The sequence below is a fragment of the Protopterus annectens genome, chromosome 13.part0 (genome assembly GCF_019279795.1).
Source record: "Protopterus annectens isolate FY-2018-M chromosome 13.part0, PAN1.0, whole genome shotgun sequence".
Lineage (NCBI taxonomy): Eukaryota > Metazoa > Chordata > Ceratodontiformes > Protopteridae > Protopterus > Protopterus annectens.
Genome location: NC_056747.1, coordinates 914,326,461 through 914,348,500, shown reverse-complemented (window position 1 = coordinate 914,348,500; position 22,040 = coordinate 914,326,461). Strand labels below are relative to the sequence as shown.

At 39.9% G+C, this 22,040-nt stretch overlaps 1 protein-coding gene across 1 annotated transcript in view; it reads left to right on the top strand.

The window, feature by feature from the left end:
* Positions 1-234: 234 nt before the first annotated feature.
* LOC122787775 (membrane primary amine oxidase-like) overlaps positions 235-22,040 on the top strand; it is a 579,965-nt gene continuing 558,159 nt past the window's right edge. The window contains exon 1 of the mRNA XM_044054674.1: positions 235-1,841. Within this exon, the coding sequence (XP_043910609.1) occupies positions 272-1,841 (1,570 nt within the window). The 5' untranslated portion in view covers positions 235-271. The remainder of the gene's footprint in view (positions 1,842-22,040) is intronic.

Here is a 22,040-nt window from a genome sequence, read left to right as displayed (position 1 = left end):
CTGACAGAAAACAAACGAATAAATAGTAAAGGATGTGAACTGCGGAATAATTCAACTTTTTCCGGTCTGTCTTGCAAGGGACGGACGATACAGTTTCCATTTCTGTCTGTTCAAGGTACCCCATTGCTCGAGGGAGTGGTCTTGTTCTGAATGGGCATGTCCGGAGACCTGGTGGTGTATATAACACAGGGTATGAGGGGCGCTGCTGCAGAGGTCTTACTGGAAGACCTTGAGCAGTATTATTTTGTAATCTGTCACATTTACAGCCAAAATGAATCCCAAAATTCTGTCAGTATTACTACTGCTTGCTCTGGTAACAATTGTAGTTTTGATCTGCATTTTGATGTCAGGAAAAACGTCTAAAAATGCTCCTTGGACGGCAGAGTCACCGAGCACTGTCTATCCAAAACATGATGAGAAGAGCAAGATCTTCTCTGATCTTAGTTCCTCTGAGCTGCAGACTGTGGAGAACTATCTCAAGAGGCAGATTGGGATGAATCTAGTGAATGTTTTCTTCGCAAATCCCTCAGACAATTACATCTACTTGATTGAACTGGAGCTTCCCAAGAAAAGGGAAGCCTTGGAATACTTAGATATGGAGGGACCCAAACCTGTGAGGGAGGCCCGGGCTGTGGTTGTCTTTGGGGCTGTGCACCCCCCAAACGTTACAGAATATGTGGTTGGCCCACTACCAAACCCGGCTTACCACATGGATATCACACGGAATAAGTATAACCCCATACATTTTAATGCCAGACCAGTGCTTGTGAATGAATACCAGCAGATCTCATCCACTATCAATGATGAATTCGCTAAAGCACCGCGAACCATGAATGATACGTTTGGTGCAGACTGGCATAAGCTCGCTCGCATAACCGCAGGACCGAGAGGGTTCCGTTCGGGAGACCGGAAAAGTTGGATTGTTATTTTCCAAAACGTAAGCGGTTTTTTTCTACACCCTGTTGGTTTGGAAGTACTGGTTGATCACAGTAGTTTGAATCTGTCGGAATGGAGCGTTAAGAAAGTGTTTTACTGTGGCCAGTATTTTAATGGCATGAGGGAGGTAGAAGCACATCATATTAACGGCACTCTCCCCCTAAATAAATTTAAGCAGGTCCATTTCGAGTACGAAAATTATGCATCATTAAAACCCAAAAAGAAGCACATAAGCTTGGCTCCTGTGCAATTCCCTTTGCACGGTCTGAGGTACAGCGTTCAAGACAACCACGTCATGTACTATCGCTGGAGTTTTTCGTTTGGAGTCAGTCTGGTGTCGGGCATGCGGTTGTTTGACATCAGATATGATTGGGTAAGAATCGCTTATGAACTGAGTGTACAAGAAGCAATTGCAGTCTATGGTTCGAATACCCCAGCTTCTACCATGAACCGTTACATAGACGGAAGCCACGGGCTTGGCAGATTTGCGCATCAGTTAGTCAGAGGGGTTGACTGTCCATACCTGGCAACATATGTAGACACTGAGGCATGCATAGATCCATTTAGCTTTCGAAAAACCCGAGACAGCATCTGCATTTTTGAATACAATGCTGAGATTCCGCTGAGGCGCCATTTTTCAGATTTAAATTATTTCAATTATGGAGGGCTGACAAACTCTGTATTGGTTATCAGAACAACATCTACGGTGGGCAACTATGATTACATCTGGGATGTCATATTTTACCAAAATGGAGCGATAAAATTTCAAGCACATCCTACCGGTTACATATCCACTGCATACTTCTATGGGGATAACGCGAAATATGGACACAGAGTTGGGGAGACCTCTTTAGGGGTAATCCATACTCACTCAATGCACTTTAAGGCAGACTTGGATATTGCAGGTAGGCCTGTTAACACTGCTTATTCGTAAAACTACTTAATCAAAGATCTTCTCGCCTATTTCTAGCCCATCAGTACTATAGAAACTGAAATTTCAATTAAATATTGTTAAATATACTAAATGTATTTTATTAAATATAATATTGTAAACATATTCAGTTTAAAAACAATCATTAATTAAAACATCTATTAAAATTGAAACATTTAAAACCATTGATATTACTTGAGAGGGCACTGTTTTATTAAATTCATGGGTATGAGATACACTATTTCCCTTCAAGTAATATCAATGGTTTTAAATGTTTCAGTTTTAATAGATGTTTTAATTAATGATTGTTTTTAAACTGAATATGTTTACAATATTATATTTAATAAAATACATTTAGTATATTTAACAATATTTAATTGAAATGGATTTTATACATATATGCATATATTTTTATAAAAAAGGTTTATATAATAAGATAGATAATTAATTAATTAATTAAAGGTGAATTTTTATTGGTGGAAAATGATATATTTAAGTATAAATTAAATGCTTTAGGGTATGCTGGTTATCTGATGAAGTCATTTTCATGACGAAAACGCAAATGGATGTATGGTGAAGGCGTTTATGTTTATCTGTGTGTGTTCGAAATAAAATTGGACAACTCTGTTTTTTTAAAAATTACTGGTTGGCGCCTTCTATCGTGGATACTGCTTTGTTTTTTTAACTTTTCAAGTTATTGTCCCTGGATGCTCCGGATTACTTCCGGTTTTGTTCCTGATTCTGGAGTTAAGAGAATGAGAGCTGCTGTGTGTGTGTGTGCATATATATATATATATATATATATATATATATATATATATCTATATAAAATACATACACACATATATTATATATTTATACAAACATATTGAAAGAAATTTGTGTGTGTTTCTGTGTGTATATACTTTCCGTAGGACAAAAAATACTTCAATGCTATAATCATAAAAATAGTTAAAGAAAACAGTATATGTTGTGCATAAGGAACACCATCTATAGGGTATGGGTTGTGTCAGCATTGCTAGTACAGTTACAGGTGTGGTGGTACAACATAGACTTTCTACATTTTGAGAGATGTATCAGGTGCTATGTATTATGTGTATGGTATAGCCTTTACCGTGGAACAAGGGAGGTATGTGTCATGCTGTTGCATGAAGATATGACTATTTTTTCTTTGTTTTTCTTTTCATTGAGTCATGGCTCGACAAAAATTTGACAGCGACTCCTGATCGATAAAAGCATTGCCAATGGAGGAAACAGTAGGAGTATTGAATTTGCCCCCCTCCCTGTAGCAGGACCCATGTAAAGGCCTGTTTCCACGATGTGCTGGAGTATGAGCTGTTGTATGACAGTTGTTGAGCAATAGTTTAATGTAGTGTGACTCAATGAACACAGAGGGTGTCACCCTTTCCACTATTTGTTTTAGTTTAAAGGTACGGTCATTGAGATGTATCTTTCCATCCCAGTTCTGAGCAGTGTTATCTCTTCTGTGTTAAGATGGAGACTGTACCTGTCACAGAACTGTTTTGTCTGTAAGGTTTCCTCCTTCTTCCTACTAGTCCCAAGTTATTCTTAGCCATTTGTTATATTTCTTAATTCTCTCCTTCCTTGGTGACTGGCTGCTGGTGCAGGTAATGCTTCTGAGACTGCTACTTCCAACCCCCCTGTCCTGGCATCTCTCTGCAACTTCCCTTGTTCTGCTTACTAGCACCACAGCTCTCTCTGCTTGCAGGTCATTAATGCCACAACATGCATCTACCTTTCCCCTTCTTGACCATCTTTGTGACTTCCTTTGTGTCTTGCTAAGTCTGAGCCCAGAGACTCTTTGTGCTGTAACCTGGTCTCCTTTGTTTTCCTCGCTAAGTCTCTGAATTCTTTTCATGGCAAAGTGCTAAATCACCCAAACCATCTTCTCACGTCTTTACTTTCTGTCTCATGTCCTTAACCATTCTATATGCAGTCTTTTCCCTCCAAATGTACTGCCCTCAATTGTCTATTATCATAGCTTTCCTCATTGAATGTGGCCTTACTCTCTGCGATGTATTTTTTTCCCCTTGTACTCTTCCTGTCTTCCTACAAGTTCATTGTGTTATTGCATTGCTTTCATCATGTCTTCATCTTGCCTTACAGAATGTCCATTCCTGGCCCATTTCCTTCATGCTTTTCTTGTGGTTTTGGTTCCTATTAAGTCAGTTCTTAGTCTGTCTCCTCATCTTTACTTGTCACTACAGCCTGCACCTTTCCCTTCATCTTGCCCAGATTTTCATGGCTACATTTACTTTTTTTTTCTTTCAGTTTACTCTTATTGTTACTTGACTTCTTTGAAATCCTCATACCACCTCTGCCCTTGTTCTTTGCTTTCCTAACTACTTTTTCTCATATTATCATTTCTAACAAATTCCCGTTCCTCCTGTCCAGTCTCACTCAGCCCTTTCTCATTTTACTAACCAATAGTGTGTTTTACTACAGATATGTACTATGGTCATGAAATATATGGAATATATATGGAACTGCCATATGAAAAGAAATGTTCCAGAACATTATACAAATCAACACTTATTTACTCATGCTTCACCTGAGATGCCCTCAAAGCAATGGAAATCATCTCTAACACTTGTTTTATCCCCTGAAGCTCCCTTGCTCTCCTGCATATCCTACATCTTTTGCCATCCCAAAGCTCCTGAGACAAACTGCTGCCCTACATGCTGAGAACATCAAGTACGTCACCAACTCCTACCATACTCTTTTTGTCCTGCTTGTTTTGTTCCATTCATGCTATACATTCTTGGAGCTGTCATTTTTTTTTCTTTTTCTTTCTTTACCAGCACTTTCTTGATTTCTTCGACTTGAATGGATTTTGGAGTGATTTTTTTCTCCTTTTTTAAAAGGCACCCCACTTTGCTGAATTTATACTTGCGGTGTAAGTGGCTACCACATTTTACATCATTTTGGAATTGGTAGGCATCTTATGTTTTTTGACATGTTTTGGATTTAACATTTTGGGAAAAACCTCAAAATAAGCCAAAGTCACCTGACTGTGCTGTTCTGTAATATAACATCTGATGTTGTCACTCTTCATCTATTCTTGACTTGTAGGTGCGTTTCTGATCCTTGGAACCAATCTGGTCGATATATAGCTCACATCAGCCAAAACTCTCTTGAGCTGCTAGTCTACCCACCACGCCCCTCTCTACATTACCCCAGATCTTGTTTGCCACTCTCAGAACAAGACACGTCAGCCAATTCCTCTCTCATAGCTAAGTAAAAACTTTATTTACCTTCTTTCTTAAGTAGTTTTCTAATTTTTATTCTATAGTTTAAAAAAGTCTTTGGTCTACCCTCAGTGTAAGTGTGTTTGTTCCCTTTTACCATTGGTATTTTCCACTGCCATCATTGGTAGTTTTTCTTCTCTTGCCCCCCTCTACTCCCCCTCCTTTTTACCATTGGTAATCTTTCTACCATCGCTGGTAGATTTCTTCTTTGTGATGTAACTGAGTTCTGTCCTTTCCCAATTCTTTCCTTTCTTTCTGCCTCTCCTGCTTCTTTATTTAGGACAATGGCAGAAAAACCTGAAAGCTCTACTATGGGCTTCAGACAGTGTACAGAGTGCATCAGAAAAATGCCAAACTCAGATAACCACGACTGTTGCGTGTATTGTTTGTGTGCGCCCCACTTGAGTGTTGGTTGTACAATATTCCAGGGTTTTGGCAACAGAACTCTAGTAGAGAGGAAAAATAAACTTATTCTCAAAGGGCTCCTTAAAGCCCCTTGTGAGGAAGCCTTGTCTGAGGCCAACCAGTCTTCTCCGGGCTCTGGATCAAAGTCATCTCGTTCGGTACCAACATCTCTTTTGGCACCGACTATTAGGAAGCATACGCATGGCATCTACAGGTTCCTCTTTGGAACCAAAAGTTAAAGTTCTGAAGCTTTTGCAGCAGTCTAAACCTTCCTTCGGCACCGATATCCATACCGGTGCCTTTGACACTGACCACGGCACTTATTCAACTATTGACTACTACCGTTCCTACGTTGATCATGGTTCCGACACTGGCACCAATTGTCACTACTGCCGTGCTGGCACCGATATCTCCCACAGCGAGGCAGACAGTGCCAGAGACTGATATTTCCACTCAACCCAGGACTACTTTTTCTCCCTCCTTGGACCCTGTTGTTGGACAACTCCCTAGTCCTTTTCTGGAGAGACCCGAGTCTCCTTCTGGGTTTTCCATCTGCTCCACCAGAAGTCTCCCTGAAGTTGATATTGTAAGGTTGGTAGATCAGATCCTGACAATCAGGGGTCTTCCCTCATCTTCTCAACCCCCTCTTCCTTCTGGTGCATGGGATTTCTCCCCTACGACCCCTTCTTATTCTCCTCCTCTGGCCACTTCACAGGCTTTAGAGATCTTGACTCCAACCTCACAGGTTCCAATGGCTTCAGCGCCAACAACCTTTTTGTCTTCGACGCTGAGCCTGGCTCTGACTGCTTTGATATGTTTGGCACCATTGGGTCCCCAGGACTGTGTCTTTGCAGTCAGGTCCAAGGGGTTTGAGTTGGCTCTGAATTTTTCTATGGAGCCGGCCTTGCCTCTTCGGGCTCTGCTGATAGAGGACTCTTCCTCGGTTCCGGTTTTTCAGGTGGGTCACTTGGGGCGGGGTGTGACCTTGGTTCTGAGTTTGTCTGTCTCGGTTCCAGACTCCCATCCCTCCTCAGGGGGTCCTGCCTTTCAATCCATGGAAAGAGCTTTGGCTACTGCCTTGTCTCAGGTGGCTCCTGTGTTATCAGAGTCTCTCCTTGTGACCTCAGGTTTTTCGGTCCTACCATCAACCTCGACCCCTGGACAGTGAGCCCCAAGGTCACAAAACTTACCTACTAAAGGTGTCCCCTCTTCCAAGTCCTCTTCAGATGTTCCCAATGAAGAGCCTCCTCAAAAGAGATTGTGTAAGAGGCAACATCTTGATCCTTCTGAGGAATCCATCAAGGATTTTGATGAGGGGGAGGGTTCCCCATGGTCATCTCTGGAAGACATCTCCTTTGGAGACATTCTTGAGATCCTAAAACAGAGGGGTGATTGGAAGCCCAAAGACCCTTCCTCTGAGGAATCTGTGTACTTGCTGGCCTTTAGTGCTCGCCTGTCTACCTCCTGGGTGACTCCACCCGCTGATGACCTAATTAAATTGATCGCTTAGCTTGGAAGGCTCCTGACTCTGTAGAACCTGTCCCTTGGAGGCCTGACAAGATACATTCCACTCCTGAAGACCATCCTCATTGGGTAAAGGGCTTAGTAGTTGATGCCATGGTGGTAGAGCTGTCAAAAAGAAAGAACTAGCCAAGGAAAGTTCTAATGTACATACCCCTAACCAAGAGTTCAGGGCGATGGTCAGATTTGGGAAGCGGATCTATGCATCATCAATCGTCTCCATCAGCTCCTTGAATTTTTTGGCACACTTCACTAGACTTCGGCGGGATCTGGTCAAGGAGCTGTCAGATGCCCTGGTAGGTGCAGTTGCTGAGGGGGTCCAAGAAAAAGTGGCCTCCCAGTTAGCTACCCTGGAGTCTATTTCAAATTCGTCCATGAGGCTCATCAATCATGCAGCCAAAGGGGCAAGCAGGTCAGCAGGTTCAGGTGTTGCTATTTGACGACATGCTTGAATGCACCTGTGTGAGTTTGTGGAACCATTCAAGTCTTCCTTCGTCAATTCCCCTTTTGACGGATCCTCTTTGTTTCGACCCAAAGTAAAGGAAACTCTGTCCAGGTGCAAAAAGGGTGGAAAGACTCTGTCTGCTGTGGGCATTATGTTTTTCCATTCCTCAACGATCCTACTTCAGGAATCAAAGGAGTGGTAAGATGAGGTTCAAGAAGTCCCAGAAGCCTTTCCAGGACACATGTGGTTCGAACTCCCCTCGGGGCAGAGGGGGGAGTTACAATGGAAGACACCATCCCAGGGGCAGGGGTGGTCTGCAGAATCATGGTTCCAGGGAGTTCTTCTGTGGTCAACCCTACTAGCAGTCCTGAAAGGGGGCCCGATTGCTTGCCTTTGGAGGCCGTCTGTGGAAGATTTTACTTGTATCCATCCGCCTGGCGGTGTATAACCACCGATGCCTGGGTGCTAAGGATCATTTCCAGAGGTTATGTAATCCCCTTCACTCTTTACCCGAGAACACAAGCAAGACTCCCCGATGTTTCTCCCAGTCAGAGAGATCAAGCAGCATTAGAAATACAAAAGCTGCTAGAAAAAAAGAGTCATCCAAGAACTCCCACCAAACCAATTAGGATCTGGATTTTACTCCAGATTCTTTTCGGTGCCAAAGAAAACAGAAGAAAGCAGACCAATTTTGGATGTCAGTATTCTGAAAAAATTTGTCCAATAGTCAGAATTCCGGATGGTCATGGTTCTGTCAATTCTTCCTTTCTTAGAGGAAAATGATTGGATGTGCTCTATCAACGTTCAAGATGTGTATTACCACATAACGATGGACAAGCACTCAAGAAAGTTTCTCTGCTTCCAGCTAGGAGCCAGTCATTACTAATTCAGAGTGCTGCTCTTTGGTCTCACCACAGCCCCCAGAGTGTTCACCAAATGCATGGCAGCGGTCACAGCATATTTGAGGCTGCATGGATTCCGAGTGTTTCCTAATCTAGTTGACTGGCTCCTCACCACTTCCACCAGGCATCTACTACTACGAATAATGGACTTCATTCTGGAACTATCTCAACAGTTGGGTTTCATAGTCAATCTTGCAAAGTCTCAACTAACCCCTTCTCAGGATATGGAACTCATCGGAACTCGTCTCAACACTCTGTCTTGTGTGGCATGGCTTCTGCACCGCAGGTTACAGAAAATAAAATTTCAGGTTCACCCTCTCCTTTGCTCAAACAAAATACCAGCTCAGCAAATTCTGCAGGCATTGGGCTCTATGGCTGCAGTGATCACGTTAGTTCCAATGGCAAGGTTTCACATGAGACATCTGCAGTGGTGAACCAATGGTCTATTCTAACCCACCCCAAGAATCACTTAGGTTTCATTTCCAGCCAGTGCAAAAATGACCTAACCTGGTGGATGCACTCCAAGGAGATTCTTCTAGGATGCCACTTTGTCCCCAGCAGCCCAAAGCCATAGTAACCACGGATGCTTCTCATATGGGGTGTGGGGGCATTATCTCAGGGAGACAGTCCAAACTACTTGGTCTCCCTCAAAAGCTAATATGCATATCACTGTGCTAAGAGCATTGGTTTTGGTGTTGCAAGAGTTTCATTCTGCCTTACCTCAGGGGATGATAGCTATTCAATCAGACATGTCTGTAGTCTGGGACACCAACAAGCAAGGGGGAAACAAGTCCTGTTCGCTGTGTCTAGAAGCCCTTCAAGTGTGGCGATGGGCTATAACTTCCAACCATTTTCTGATAGCAATGCACATCCTGGGGAGTTCAGACATGATTGCAGACAAGCTAAGCAGATGCATCCTCATGCCGCATCAGTGGTCTATAAATTCCAGAGTAGTGAAGAGGATCTTCCTTCGCTGGGGCCAGTCTTGTTACGACCTGTTTGCTTCACTCCTGAACAACAAGTGCAGAGGCTACTTTGCATTAATTCCCCCATGGTGGAGTCCCCCAGAGATGCTCTATGGGACAACCAACTCTCTGATCTTCTCCCCACCACTATAGGAGTTCCTCAGGGCTCTATTTTAGGTCCTCTTTTGTTTTCCATTTTCATTAATGAGCTTCATCTAGCTACTCCACAAACAACTTGCATTCAATATGCAGATGACACTACCATCATTTGCTCAGCCTCAACTCAGTCAGAACTTCACTCTCTCACACAAAAAAACCTTCTCAACTATAGAACAGTGGTTCTCTAATCATTGTCTTCTCCTTAACCCCAAGAAAACCAAACTCTTGCTCTTTTCACCCACCCACTTGTCTACCTCTATCCATTTCACGCTAATATCTGATAATGGGACCATTATCTCTCCTGACCAAACAACAAAACTCTTGGGTATTACTATTGGCAATCAATTAAAATTTGACAATCATATTAATCTTACAATAAAATCTACCAACAGAAAACTAGGCTCTCTCTACAGAATCAAATCTTTTCTTACTCCTGAAGCCAAAACTACAATAGCTAGAACCCACTTAATCTCAACCCTTTTATATGCTTCCTCCATATACACAAATCTTTCTAAACATAATCTTAGCAAACTTACTACATCATATAATAACATTGCCAGATTTGCAACTGCCTCTCCATATAGAACTCATCATTGTTTAAATCTCAAGAAGCTTGGGTGGCTGGAACTACCACACCTCATACAATACTATCAACTCACTATTGCCCATAATGCCCTACATCACCCTGACAACACTCCAATACTCTCCACCCTCATAACGCCCTATAACAATCAGAGGTACCTACGCTCCACCAACAAAATACTGGTCCAAACATCCCGATCCAAAAACTCAGCAGGTGACTCCACATTTTCCAACTCAGTTGGCAAAATATGGAACAAGTTACCACAAGACCTTACATCCCTAATTTCACTCTCCCTATTTCAAACTAAACTAAAATTCTTCCTAAATAACCATTGGCTATGTTCATGTCATAACCCTGGTTAGCTGTCTTTTTTTTTCCATCTTTATCTGATTCCTTAACAACCTTTCTCTTTTTTCTTTTCTACAAACTCTAACAGAGTATTCAATCTTCTTCATCTTTTCTTTTTTTACCATCCTAGATTTAGATTCTACTCAAAAGTTTATACAACCTGTTTCAAGGTTTATTGCATATGTTTTTTCCCCCTATTTTTGTATATTGATGTATATCTTGACATTGTTTAGTAGTATGTAGTGGAGCTTTTCTCCCAGGGCCTCCACTGAAAATGGACATATATCCAGTTGGACTAGCCCGGTAAACAAATGTAAAATAAAATAAAATAAATAAATGATTGGCCCGCGGGCCTCCTTTATGCCTTTCCCCTTTTCCCTCTGATCCCACCTTTTCTCAAGAAAGCACCTAGGTTGAGAAGCAAAGTGATCCTCATTGCACCGTACTGGCTTTAACAGATATGGTTTCCCTTCCTCTGACCTCATCTACTTCACCGCCTGTGGATTCTGGATCCAGTTCCGTACCTTCTGTCCCATTCTCAGGGACTAGTGCATCCCATTCTACAGACTCTCAAGTTAACTGCTTGGTTTCTCCAGTTTCATTAGTTGCCAAGCATAATGATATTCATTCTCCTGTATGACTGTTTTGTTGGCATCTCATTAACCATCCACCAGGACTCTCTACCATAGTAAATGGAAGAGATTTTCTATTTGGGCTTCTGATAATGGTCTGGATCCCTTTTCAGTGCCAGTAGAAAAAGTTTTAGAGTTTCTAGCAACCATTTTTGGTAAAGGAGCTTCTGCTTCCACAGTCAAGGTTATGTTAGCAGTTATTTCAAATTTCCGTATTGGTGACCAGCCTTTAATCTCTCACAGGCTTTGCAAGGTTTTTCTTAAAGGCACCATCCATATAAATTCCTCTTTCAAGGATCCATTTCCACAGTGGAATTTGACTATTGTATTGCAGCCTCTTAATTTACCTCCATTTGAACCTGCAGCTACATGTGACTTAAAACATTGCTTCTCATAGGTGTCACTTCAGCGAGATGAGTCTCTGAGTTACAGGCTCTGTGTTCAAAAGCCCCTTATTTAGTTTTCCATAAAGACGGAGTGTCACTCAGAACAAACCTGACCTTCCTTCCTAAAGTGATTTTAGAGAACAGTATTAATCAATCTATAAACTTGCCTGTATTTTTCCCAAAATTTTCTAATAAAGACAAATACTGCCTGCACCTTTTGGATACTGTAGATTTATTTTTCATTTATGTGTTATGTGAACATATGCCATTTATTACTTCAACTTTTCCAGGATTGTAACTTTTTTCACTATTATTTTATTAGTTTCATTCAGTGTAATAGTAGTGCCTGATGTCCTCTGCTATGTGAATCAGTACGTTCTTTGTAAGTAATTTTGTGAACTTTTCCATGAAGTGTGTTAATATTTTTCTTTGTATGTAATTTTGTGGAGCTTTTCTCTCTGGGCCTCCACTGGAAATGGGCTCATTTCAGGCCCAGTGGACTTTCCCGGTTAACAAATGCAATAAATAAATATAAATGTGCAAAGGCAATTACATTTTTGTCTGGATAGAACTAAGCATTTTAGACAATCAGAACAATTATTTGAGTCATTTGCAAGCGCAACCTTGGGCAAATCTGTTTCTAAGGTTACTCTATCTAGATGGTTAAGGGATTGTATTTCCTTCGTTTACATGAATGAAAATGTAAGACTCCCTATGCCAGTGAAGGCACATTCTACCAGATCTGTAGTGACTTCAGCTGTTTTTCATTCTAAAGCTTCTATGTCATTAATTTGCACAGCTGCAACATAGGCTAAACCACATACTTTTATTACTCATTACAAATTGGAAATGGTCTCCAGGGGTAGAGCCTCCTTTGGTTCTATGGTTCTCAGGAATGTTCTTCCGTAGGGTCACACAGGATATAAGGTAGCTGGGGACTCTGTCCCATAAGTCAAAAATAGATGAAGATTGACACATCAGATAAAGAAGTTATGTCTTACCATAGCGTTCCATCTGTGTTGTGGATCTTCATCAATTCCTGCGTCCCTCCTCACCTGCCCCCTTCCTTGGAGTTCTAGTGGAGCGATATCCTGTCCTAGGTTTTATTGTTAGGCATACCTTGGACAAGGCTTCTGGCTTGAGTTAGAGTGTCTTCTTCAGTATACTTGCAAACTTGATCTGAGGTAATGTAGAGGGGCATTGTGGGTAGACTACCAGCTCAAGAGATTTTTGGCTGACGCAAGCTACATATCGGCCGGATCGGTTCTGAAGATCGGAACCGTACCCACAAGTCAAGAATAGCTGAAGATCGACATCACAGATGGAATGTTAATGGTGAGACATAACCTTTTTATTTCTAATGTGTACTTTTGTGTTGTATTGAGCAAGTGTTGTTACTTTGTAACAATGTTGCACATCCACTAGATCCTTTCTGTCCTGCATGCCAAATAGTACTGCTTGGGGATCTCATGCATTCTATCTGTGTAGTGTAATTTGTTGTACTTAGTTTTTCTGCATCTTTAAACAAACCACCATCTGCTTTTCACAAATTGTGTGTAACTGTCTGTTCCACATTGAGTAGCTACTTATCCTGCTCAATAAATGTCCACAGATCTATTCACTTTTTCAAATCAAAATTTCAGTCTGATAGGTTACAGTTTGTGAAGCATTACAGCATCCCGTTTCACCTTCACTGTTTTACAGTTGCAACTCCAGATAACTCCACTTTAATCATTTTCTTTTTCCTCACAATTATGCCATTTTGAGCAGTCACACTCATTGCTTGTCCCAACATATCTTTAAGGTCCCTGTCGAGTCCTTCAAGACCACCCTGGCTGATAAACACTTCTTCCCTTTTTCCTTCTAACATAGCCCCCTACTGGTACAGTAAGTGGGTTTCCATGGCATCCCAGCCAAATTTCATATAGTCAGTGTAAATACCACTGTAGGTCTTCCTTGAAAAAGAGTAAAAGGTACAGTGGAATCTAACTGACCAAAAATAAATAAATAAAAATAAAACAGTCTCCTTCAGTCATTCCATATCGAAGGTTCCTGCTTTACTTTGAGGCCATATGAATACATATACCTCATTTCCCTTCTTTGAATCTTCCAAACACTCTTGAGAGCTACCACACTTAAGAGCAAAGAACTACTACTGGTGGAAACTGCTTTCCATGAACAACAACCCCTCCCTCCATACCTTCTCCTTGTAAATTGATTATCTCTTAGAACATGTTCATGTACTACTCTGAATATGCTCCCTCATTTCTGCTGTCCCTGTAGCTTTTAGATTACTGCTACAACTTGTGTACAGTAGAGAGGCGATTGTCCGAAACGTCAGTTATCCCAACGCAGTCTTAGAATGTTTTCAGGTAGGAAAAATCATAAAATCTGAATATGTAAACATTATACGTATTTGCTTGTCTGTGTTTTTTGAGCTTGTACTGCAGTAATATACTGTACCGTTTTGTACTTTCTGTAAATTTGTTTTCTTTATCTTGTTTAATCTTCATCAAAAACATTTTAGAAGTTTTTTTATCCAGTTCAATTATATGTTTGTTTATCTGAACAATTTGATTATCTGAACCACCCTATCCAGTGTTCTCTTGCTACGGCAACAGGTAGTAGCGTTTTCTCATATAGGCTTTCTCGCAAGATTTGGCAATAAGGAGGAAGCCATGGGCCTTGGAAGCATGGCTAGTTCGTAATGGCTTAAGGTTGTATAACTTGATTATGTTTGCATAGAGTGTGATTAGATTCTTTGTAGATATTTCTCAAGGAATTCAGGATTTCTTTTTAAATATGATGATGTTATATTCATTGGGATTCATTTAGCAGACAGTAATCTGACTCAGGAGATTTGTGAATGCATTTATGATTCAATGCCAATATTTAGAAAGTTTTTAATAACTGCAAATGAGAGATGCATGAAGTTAACACATTGATTTTTTTTGTTTATGCTTATAATAAATTCTGGGACATGCATATTGATATGAAATGTAACGCAGTATGTTTAATTGAGGAAGTCTTAAGGTTTGCATTTAGTATGTGCATGTTACATTTTGACATATGCTGCTGATTTTAACTGTTTAAGTTTTTTACAATTTTTTAACATGCTGATTTTTCATAATAACTGACAGGGTATCATCACATTTACTGTTATATATTGAATGAGATTTTGATGCTTAAAGTTTTATGTAGCATGATACAACCTGCAAGACTGTATTGATGCCTTTAACACACTTGACTTTCTAATTTGAGTAATTACCAATTAATGATTTTAGGATGTGATTGGACAATGTGTTTTTTAAAAAAGGGGAGTTTCTGAGAGCATTTTATGTATAATGAAGCATAGTGGTACTACACAAAAGAGCTTACATGCTTTATATGTCCTTTGAATAAATGTGATTATTTTTATGATGTGCTGGTCCTTTGTCTGAATTTGTTGGATTACTTTTGTGGAGTTAGGATTGGATCTGGGGCAGTGGTTTTGCTTTTGCTGTTTGTTACTATTGATTCTCCTGCCCAGAAGCATGGCTGAAGGGATTAACATTGAACTGGATTTTAATCCTCCCTGTGGGGCTTCTACAAGAACTAAGAATCCTTTTAATGATTTGGTTCAATGTGAAGGTAATCAATCCACTGTTACTTTTTGAACTGAAAGAAGCTAATAATGGAGATGAAATGGATAATGTTGATTTATATGAGTATCTCAAATTACGTCCTGAATTGGCAGAAATTTTCATAAAACTGAAAAAGTGGCAATGGCAGAGGAAATATCTTGAGGCCTGCTTACATTTTAAAATTGTACCATTTGGGCTACGCATTACTAAAATGCCCACATATGGTTAATTTACCTTGGCTTATCGTCCAAGTGGCAGCAATTGAACTTGGACACAAGCTATGTGTATATGCAACTTTTAGTTAAACATTCTTCCCAGTTAGAAGAAAGCTTGGTGGCAGAGTTGAATGTGACTAAGAAGAAATTATTTGAACAGTTATCTAAGACTACGGTTGACAAAGCCGTTGAAGAAGTCATATAATTTGTCATCTCATTTGAGTGTGAGTTGCAACAACAGAAAATGTCAACGTTGGAAAGAGACCTTAAAGATTTTAAAACTGGCAATGTTTTTTCATGACCTAGAGATAAAGAACAGGAACATATGAAATCTCTGGGCCAGTTATGTAGTCCACTTGATAAACAAGACAGGGGTTCCAAGGAAATGGATCCTGGTATTCTTTTGAGTTCTGTAGTCACTACTCCTTCTCCACCTAATACCTCCAAAGCACCTGTAGCCAGTGCAATGGCTTCATCTCAACCGGTAGTGAGACTAAAAACTGGTCCACATATGTTATACACTGATAAGTTGTTGTCTTTAAATTTGCCTCTGCCAATAAGAGACAGTAGAGAGAGGCAGAGGTCGTCCAGTTGGGAAAGGAAGTAATAGAAACACTCCAGTGGACAGTTCACCACTCTATCAATCAAGAATTTTTGGACACAAATGAAGGAGAATTAGTTTATAATTTGTCTCTTGTGAGACTGACTGATGAACAGTTACAAATTCTAAACAAGGGTTTAACTTTTATACCCACAGCCACTAGTAATTTTAGAGATGTTATGTTAGATCTGAAATTGTTTTGTCGGAAAGAGATGTTAAATGTAATGTTCTCTGATTCTGGTACACATAGACCACCTTTAAGGAAGCCAAGTGTGTTTTGTCCTGAATTTTATCCTCATGTAGAAGCCTTTTTGTGTGTATGTGAACATGAGTTATTTAAGCTTTATAATACTACATGTAGAAAGAGTAGCTTTTATAACCTTACATCAAGTGATTTTCGAGCATTGCAGGAATTGCAGAAAGATGAGCATATTACTATATGCCCTTCTGATAAAAGAGGTGCCATAGTAGTGCTCAATCGTAAAGACTATATTAATAAAATGCATGAAATGTTGTCTGATGTAAACACTTATAAGTCTGTTACACTGTCTGATGCACATAAATTGATAGGTAAGGTCCATTCTGAGCTGTTTGATAATGTCTCATGTAGCTATATTAGCAAAGACTTATATGACTTTTGTATAGTGGAAAAACCTGTAATTCCATTGATAAAAGGTCTCCCCAAAATTCATAAATCCTTGTCAGACCCGCCACATAGGCCCATTGTAGCTAGACAAGGATGGCTCACGGAACCTATGTCAGTTTATCTATAAAAGAGCTTGTACCCTCTTTTGTTGAAGTCATCTATCATACTAAGAGACACACAACATTTTTTGATTACTCTTTATGAAAAGTTGGAAGAAGTCCCTTTATGTGAGTCGGATATGTTAGTTACAATGGATGTTTGCTCGTTGTTTACATGTATTCCCAATGATGTGAGTATTCAATACATGAAGGACCTTTGAGAAGTAATAGTGACTTTAACAATGGTTATAGTCAGACTTTATGTATTCTAATGGAGTTAGTTCTAACAAACAATGTGTTTACATTTGATGGGAAATACTTTGTTCAGCTTTATGGGGTTGCCATGGGAACCCCTTGTGCCAACTCTTATGCTAGCATTGTGATGGCACATTGGGAAAATACTGTATTACTGAATAATGAAATATATAGTAAACATCTCATACACTGTAGTAGATTTGTGGATGATGTATTTTATATATGACATGGTTCAGTGGAAGAACTGGATGGGTTCACTGAGTTTCTAAATGGTAAGACGTCCTTTTTATAATTTACATCCCATAAGACTAGGGATGAGATTGATTTCTTGGACGTAAAATTGATTAGGGATGGCACCACCTTAAGTACCCAGATATTTAGAAAGAGCTGTAAACAGAATAGTTTTTTAATGAGGTCTAGTATGCACCCCAAATATGTCTTTAAAAATGTGTCGAAGGAACAGGCTGTATGTCTCTCGAGACTCATCAGCAAGGATGTTATATTAAATGAACAAGTTAAGCTATTGCAAGAAGAATTCCAGAATGGAGGGTATTCTGAGCCTGAGTGTGATATACAACTTCAGGCAGTATATCAAGAAAGGAAAGGGAAGGGCAAACACTATTTTTCCAAGGGGAATAGATTGGAGTTTAATAGACCTCATGCATCTTCTAAAAAAGAATGTAGATTATGCCTTCCATTTATTTCTGATAATAAAAGTATTATGGAAATAGTACGTAAGAACTAGCATGTACTGGTAGCGAATAATGGTATAAAACAGGTGGTGGGATCTTGTCCACAGGTCACCTATAGGAATTTGAAGTCTTTGAAAAGACATCTTTGCCACAGAACAGGTTTCATATCTGACCAGACTACATCAGAGAGAGAAGGGACTTTTAGATGTAGACACTAATTTCTGTAAATATGTGGCTAATAGAAATACTTTTATACATCCTGTGACAGGTAGGAAATATGTATTGCGACATTATGCAGATTGCTGTACAACTAATGTTGTCTATTTAGCTCAGTGTAAGCAATGTCCTCAGCTCTATGTAGGTATGACTACTAGGGCTTTGAGGAATAGAATTAGAGAATATATATTATAGTAGCACTGGGGACACCGGGAGTGCTATAGCCAAACATATTATAGAAGAAAATAGTGCTCATGATTTTTCATTTATAACACTTCAAATTTTACCTATTTCTGTGAGGTTAGGTGACAACAGGAATGTCTTGGAAAAACTTGAAGAAAATTGTATAGTTCGTTTATAAGTGGATAAGATATATGGTTTTAGTGAAGCTCTGTCACTTAAACCATTTTTGAGAGATAGAAAGTTAACTGTGTATAGTTGAGGTTTTTTATTATTTTTCGTATTTTACATTTCATTTTCTACACTTTCATTTTTTATTACTTTTATATTTGTTAGTATAGTTGTTTAGTATTGAAATTTTTGTTCTGATAATGTTGTTTTTCTTTTATATATGTTGTTTATTATTTTTTAGTTTTTTTGTCATTGCTAGTTTAGTTTAATAATAAGTTTGTTGTGGTCACATGTACTATGGTTTTTGTTAGCTTTGTGGCAGTGTGCTCGTTTCCACAATGAATTTTATTACTTTAGAACAAGCATTTAGTTCAGCTTACCGAGTTCTATTTATGTATGTCTATGTAGTGTTATAGTTTTTTTTGAGAGTGTGCTTGCTCATTTAGTGAAACTTGTTTGATATAGCTAGTCGTATATAGAATTGTCTAGTTTTCTTTTGCTACAGCAACAGGTAGTAGTGTTTTCCCGTATAGGCTTTCTCACGAGATTTGGCAATGAGGAAGCCATGGGCCTTAGAAGCATGGCGAGTTTGTAATGGTATGGCTTAAGGTTGTATAACTAGATTATGTTTGCATAGAGTGTGATTAGATTCTTTGTAGATATTTATCAAGGAATTCAGGCTTTATTTTTAAATATGATGATGTTATATTCATTGGGATTCATATAGCAGACAGTAGTCTGACTCAGGAGATTTGCAAATGCATTTATGATTTAACGCCAATATTTAGAAAGATTTTAATAACAGCAAATGAGAAATGCATAAAGTTAACACATTGATTTTTTTGTTTACGCTTATGATAAATTTTGGGATGTGCATATTGATATGAGATGTAATAGGTTCATAGGTAGGTACTAGGCTATTGGCCCTAGGGCCTGTATAAGCCTAGCCAAACAGTACCCTGGCTTTTGCCACCCAAGAAAATTATTTTCCTGTGCCCCTGTCAAGCAGAGCCACAGCAGTGATCCCCAGGGAGAATTTCCTATCTCCCATCCAGTTATCAAGATTTTTCTAGAAGAGTGCTAATGAGGAGCTTTGTTTGATATAGATAGGTAGTTTGTTCCAGAGTATGGGAAGTCTCTGAGACAGGAATCTATCCCTCCAGCATGTTCTGTTTGTTGTGGTGACAAGGTTTAGGTCCCTAGAGCGTGTAGCTTGAAGGGATTGGGATTTCTTTATGTGGAGCATGTCCAACAGCTCTGGGTTTGACATAGCTTTGTATGTTAAGCAGAGATCGTCTCTGAGTAGGCGATATGTGACAGAGTAAAGCTGGAGTTTTTTGAGACGTCTGCGTAGGGCATCTGTTTGAGGCCGGTAATCCTCTTTGTGAGGTATTTCTGTGGCCTTTCCAGTTGTTGTAGATGTCTTGTGAGGTATATACCAAAAGGGGCGTTGTACTCTATAATGGGTTTAATGAGTTACTAGTAGAGGGGAACAATGACCTCTTTTTTCCTGGATGAGAAACCTTTTGTGATGAGGTTTGTCACGTAGAAGGATTTCCTGACTACTGTGGCAATGCGATTATCAAAGGAGAGACTACTGTCCACCTGTGTCCCAAGGTCTCTTATCACACTTTCGGTGTTAAGTAGACTACCACCTATGTGGTAGTTCATGGGTGCAGAGTTTTTACCAAAAGGGATGACAATGCACTTTTTGGCATTGGGTTTGAGGCCATGGCTTTGACGCCAGGCATCTGTCTCAGTGAGGCCCTTTTGTAGGATGTCCACATTGTTAGGAGATTTGATTATTGTTCCTAGTTTGCATTCTTCTGTGAACTTTGTTAGCCAAAGACCTTCTGTGTTAGCCTGTACTTCAGAGACGTAGATACCAAACAGGAGAGGACCCAGGACTGAGCCCAGTGGTACTCCACTTGTCACTGGTCTGAAGTTGGATTTAGAGTCTGCTACTTTCACAGTGTGGGTTCGGTCAGTGAGCCAGTTGGCAACCCATCTTGTGACATAGGGATTTATACCTAGTTTAGTGAGTTTGTCTATAATTCCAGAGTGGGGGATGGTGTTGAAAGCCTTGGCGAGATCTAGATAAGCTGTGTACCACCTTACCCTCATCTACAGCTTTGGTGACCGCTTCAAAGAAGTCTATCAGGTTTAGGAGACATGATCTGCCTTTTACAAACCCGAACTGGGTAGGGTCCAGAGTTTGGAGATTACCAATATCATTGTTTATAAGTTCCATGATGATACGCTCCATAGCCTTGCAGACCAGGCTCGTCAGGCTAATGGGGCGGTAGTTCCCGGGGTCCGTGGTGGCTCCCCCTTTGTGGAATGGGATAACTGTTGCTGTGCGCCATTCAGTGGGCACAAAGCCTGAGATGAGGCTATGATTGAACATGGTACTTAGGTGGGGTGCCAGTTCGTTCTGTAGTTCATGTAAAATGCAGCCTAGGATGTTGTCAGGTCCCATGGATGCTGTGTTCTTAGCTTTGGAGAGTGTGTTTTTTACCTGTGCAGCCATAATTACAGGTACTTTGCATTCTTCCGGTATAGAGATCGGCCCTTTAGGGGATGAGAGAGGGGAAAAGTTAGCACTGAACCTATCTGCCAGGATGTTGGCAATATCAGTTGGTTCTGTATATTTAGTGCCATTGTGCTGTAACTCAGAGCAGATTTGAGTGTTGCTGTTGAGATTCTTGACATAGCTATAGAATGCTTTGTGGCTGTCTTTTAGAATCAGTGGTGATTTTGTTTTTGTAACTAGTTTTGGAGGATTTTATGAGGTATCTCAGCTTCTTATGTAGGCTGACCATGGAGTTCCTCCAATCATGGGATTTTACTCTTTTTTGCAACAGTTTCTTTCTTCTGTTGTAGAGTTTGTTTATAGCAGGGGACCACCAGATTGGCTTCCTTTCTTTGGAGGATAGCATCTTGGTACTGTCAGGGATTGCATGATCCATCCATTGCACATGCAGTATGTTTAATTGAGGAAGTCTTAAGGTTTGCATTTAGTACTTGCATGTTGCATTTTGACATATGCTGCTGCTTTTAACTGTTTTAAGTTTTTTACAGTTTTTTAACATGCTGATTTTTGTAATAATTGATAGGGTTTCATAAAATTTACTGTTATATATTGGATGAGATTTTGATGCTTAAAGTTTTATGTAGCATGACAGAACCTGCAAGACTGTATTGATGCCTTTAACACACTTGACTTTCTAATTTGAGTAATTACCAATTAATGATTTTAGGATGTGATTGAACAAGGTGTTTTTTAAAAAGGGGGGAGTTTGTGAGTGCATTTTATGTCTGATAAAGCATAGTGGTACTACACGAAAGCGCTTACACTCTTTATATGTCCTTTGTTTGAATAAATGTGATTACTTTTATGCCATGCTGGTCCTTTGCCTGTCTGAATTTGTTGTATAGTCACCAATGCCTGGGTGCTAAGGATCATTTCCAGAGGTTATTTAATCCCCTTCACTCTTTACCCGAGAACTCAAGCAAGACTCCCTAATGTCCCACCCTGTCAGAGGGATCAAGCAGCATTAGAAATACAAAAGCTGCTAGAAAAAAAAAAGAATCATCCAAGAACTCCCACCAGACCAATTAGGATCCAGATTTTACTCAAGATTCTTTTCAGTGCCAAGAAAACAGGGGACAGGAGACCAATTTTGGATGTCAGTATTCTGAATAAATTTGTCCAACAGTCAAAATTCCAGATGGTCACGGTTCAGTCAATTCTTCCCTTCTTAGCGGAAAATGATTGGATGTGCTCTATCGACTTTCAAGATGTGTATTATCATATAAAGATGGACAAGCACTCAAGAAAGATGCTCTGCTTCCAGCTAG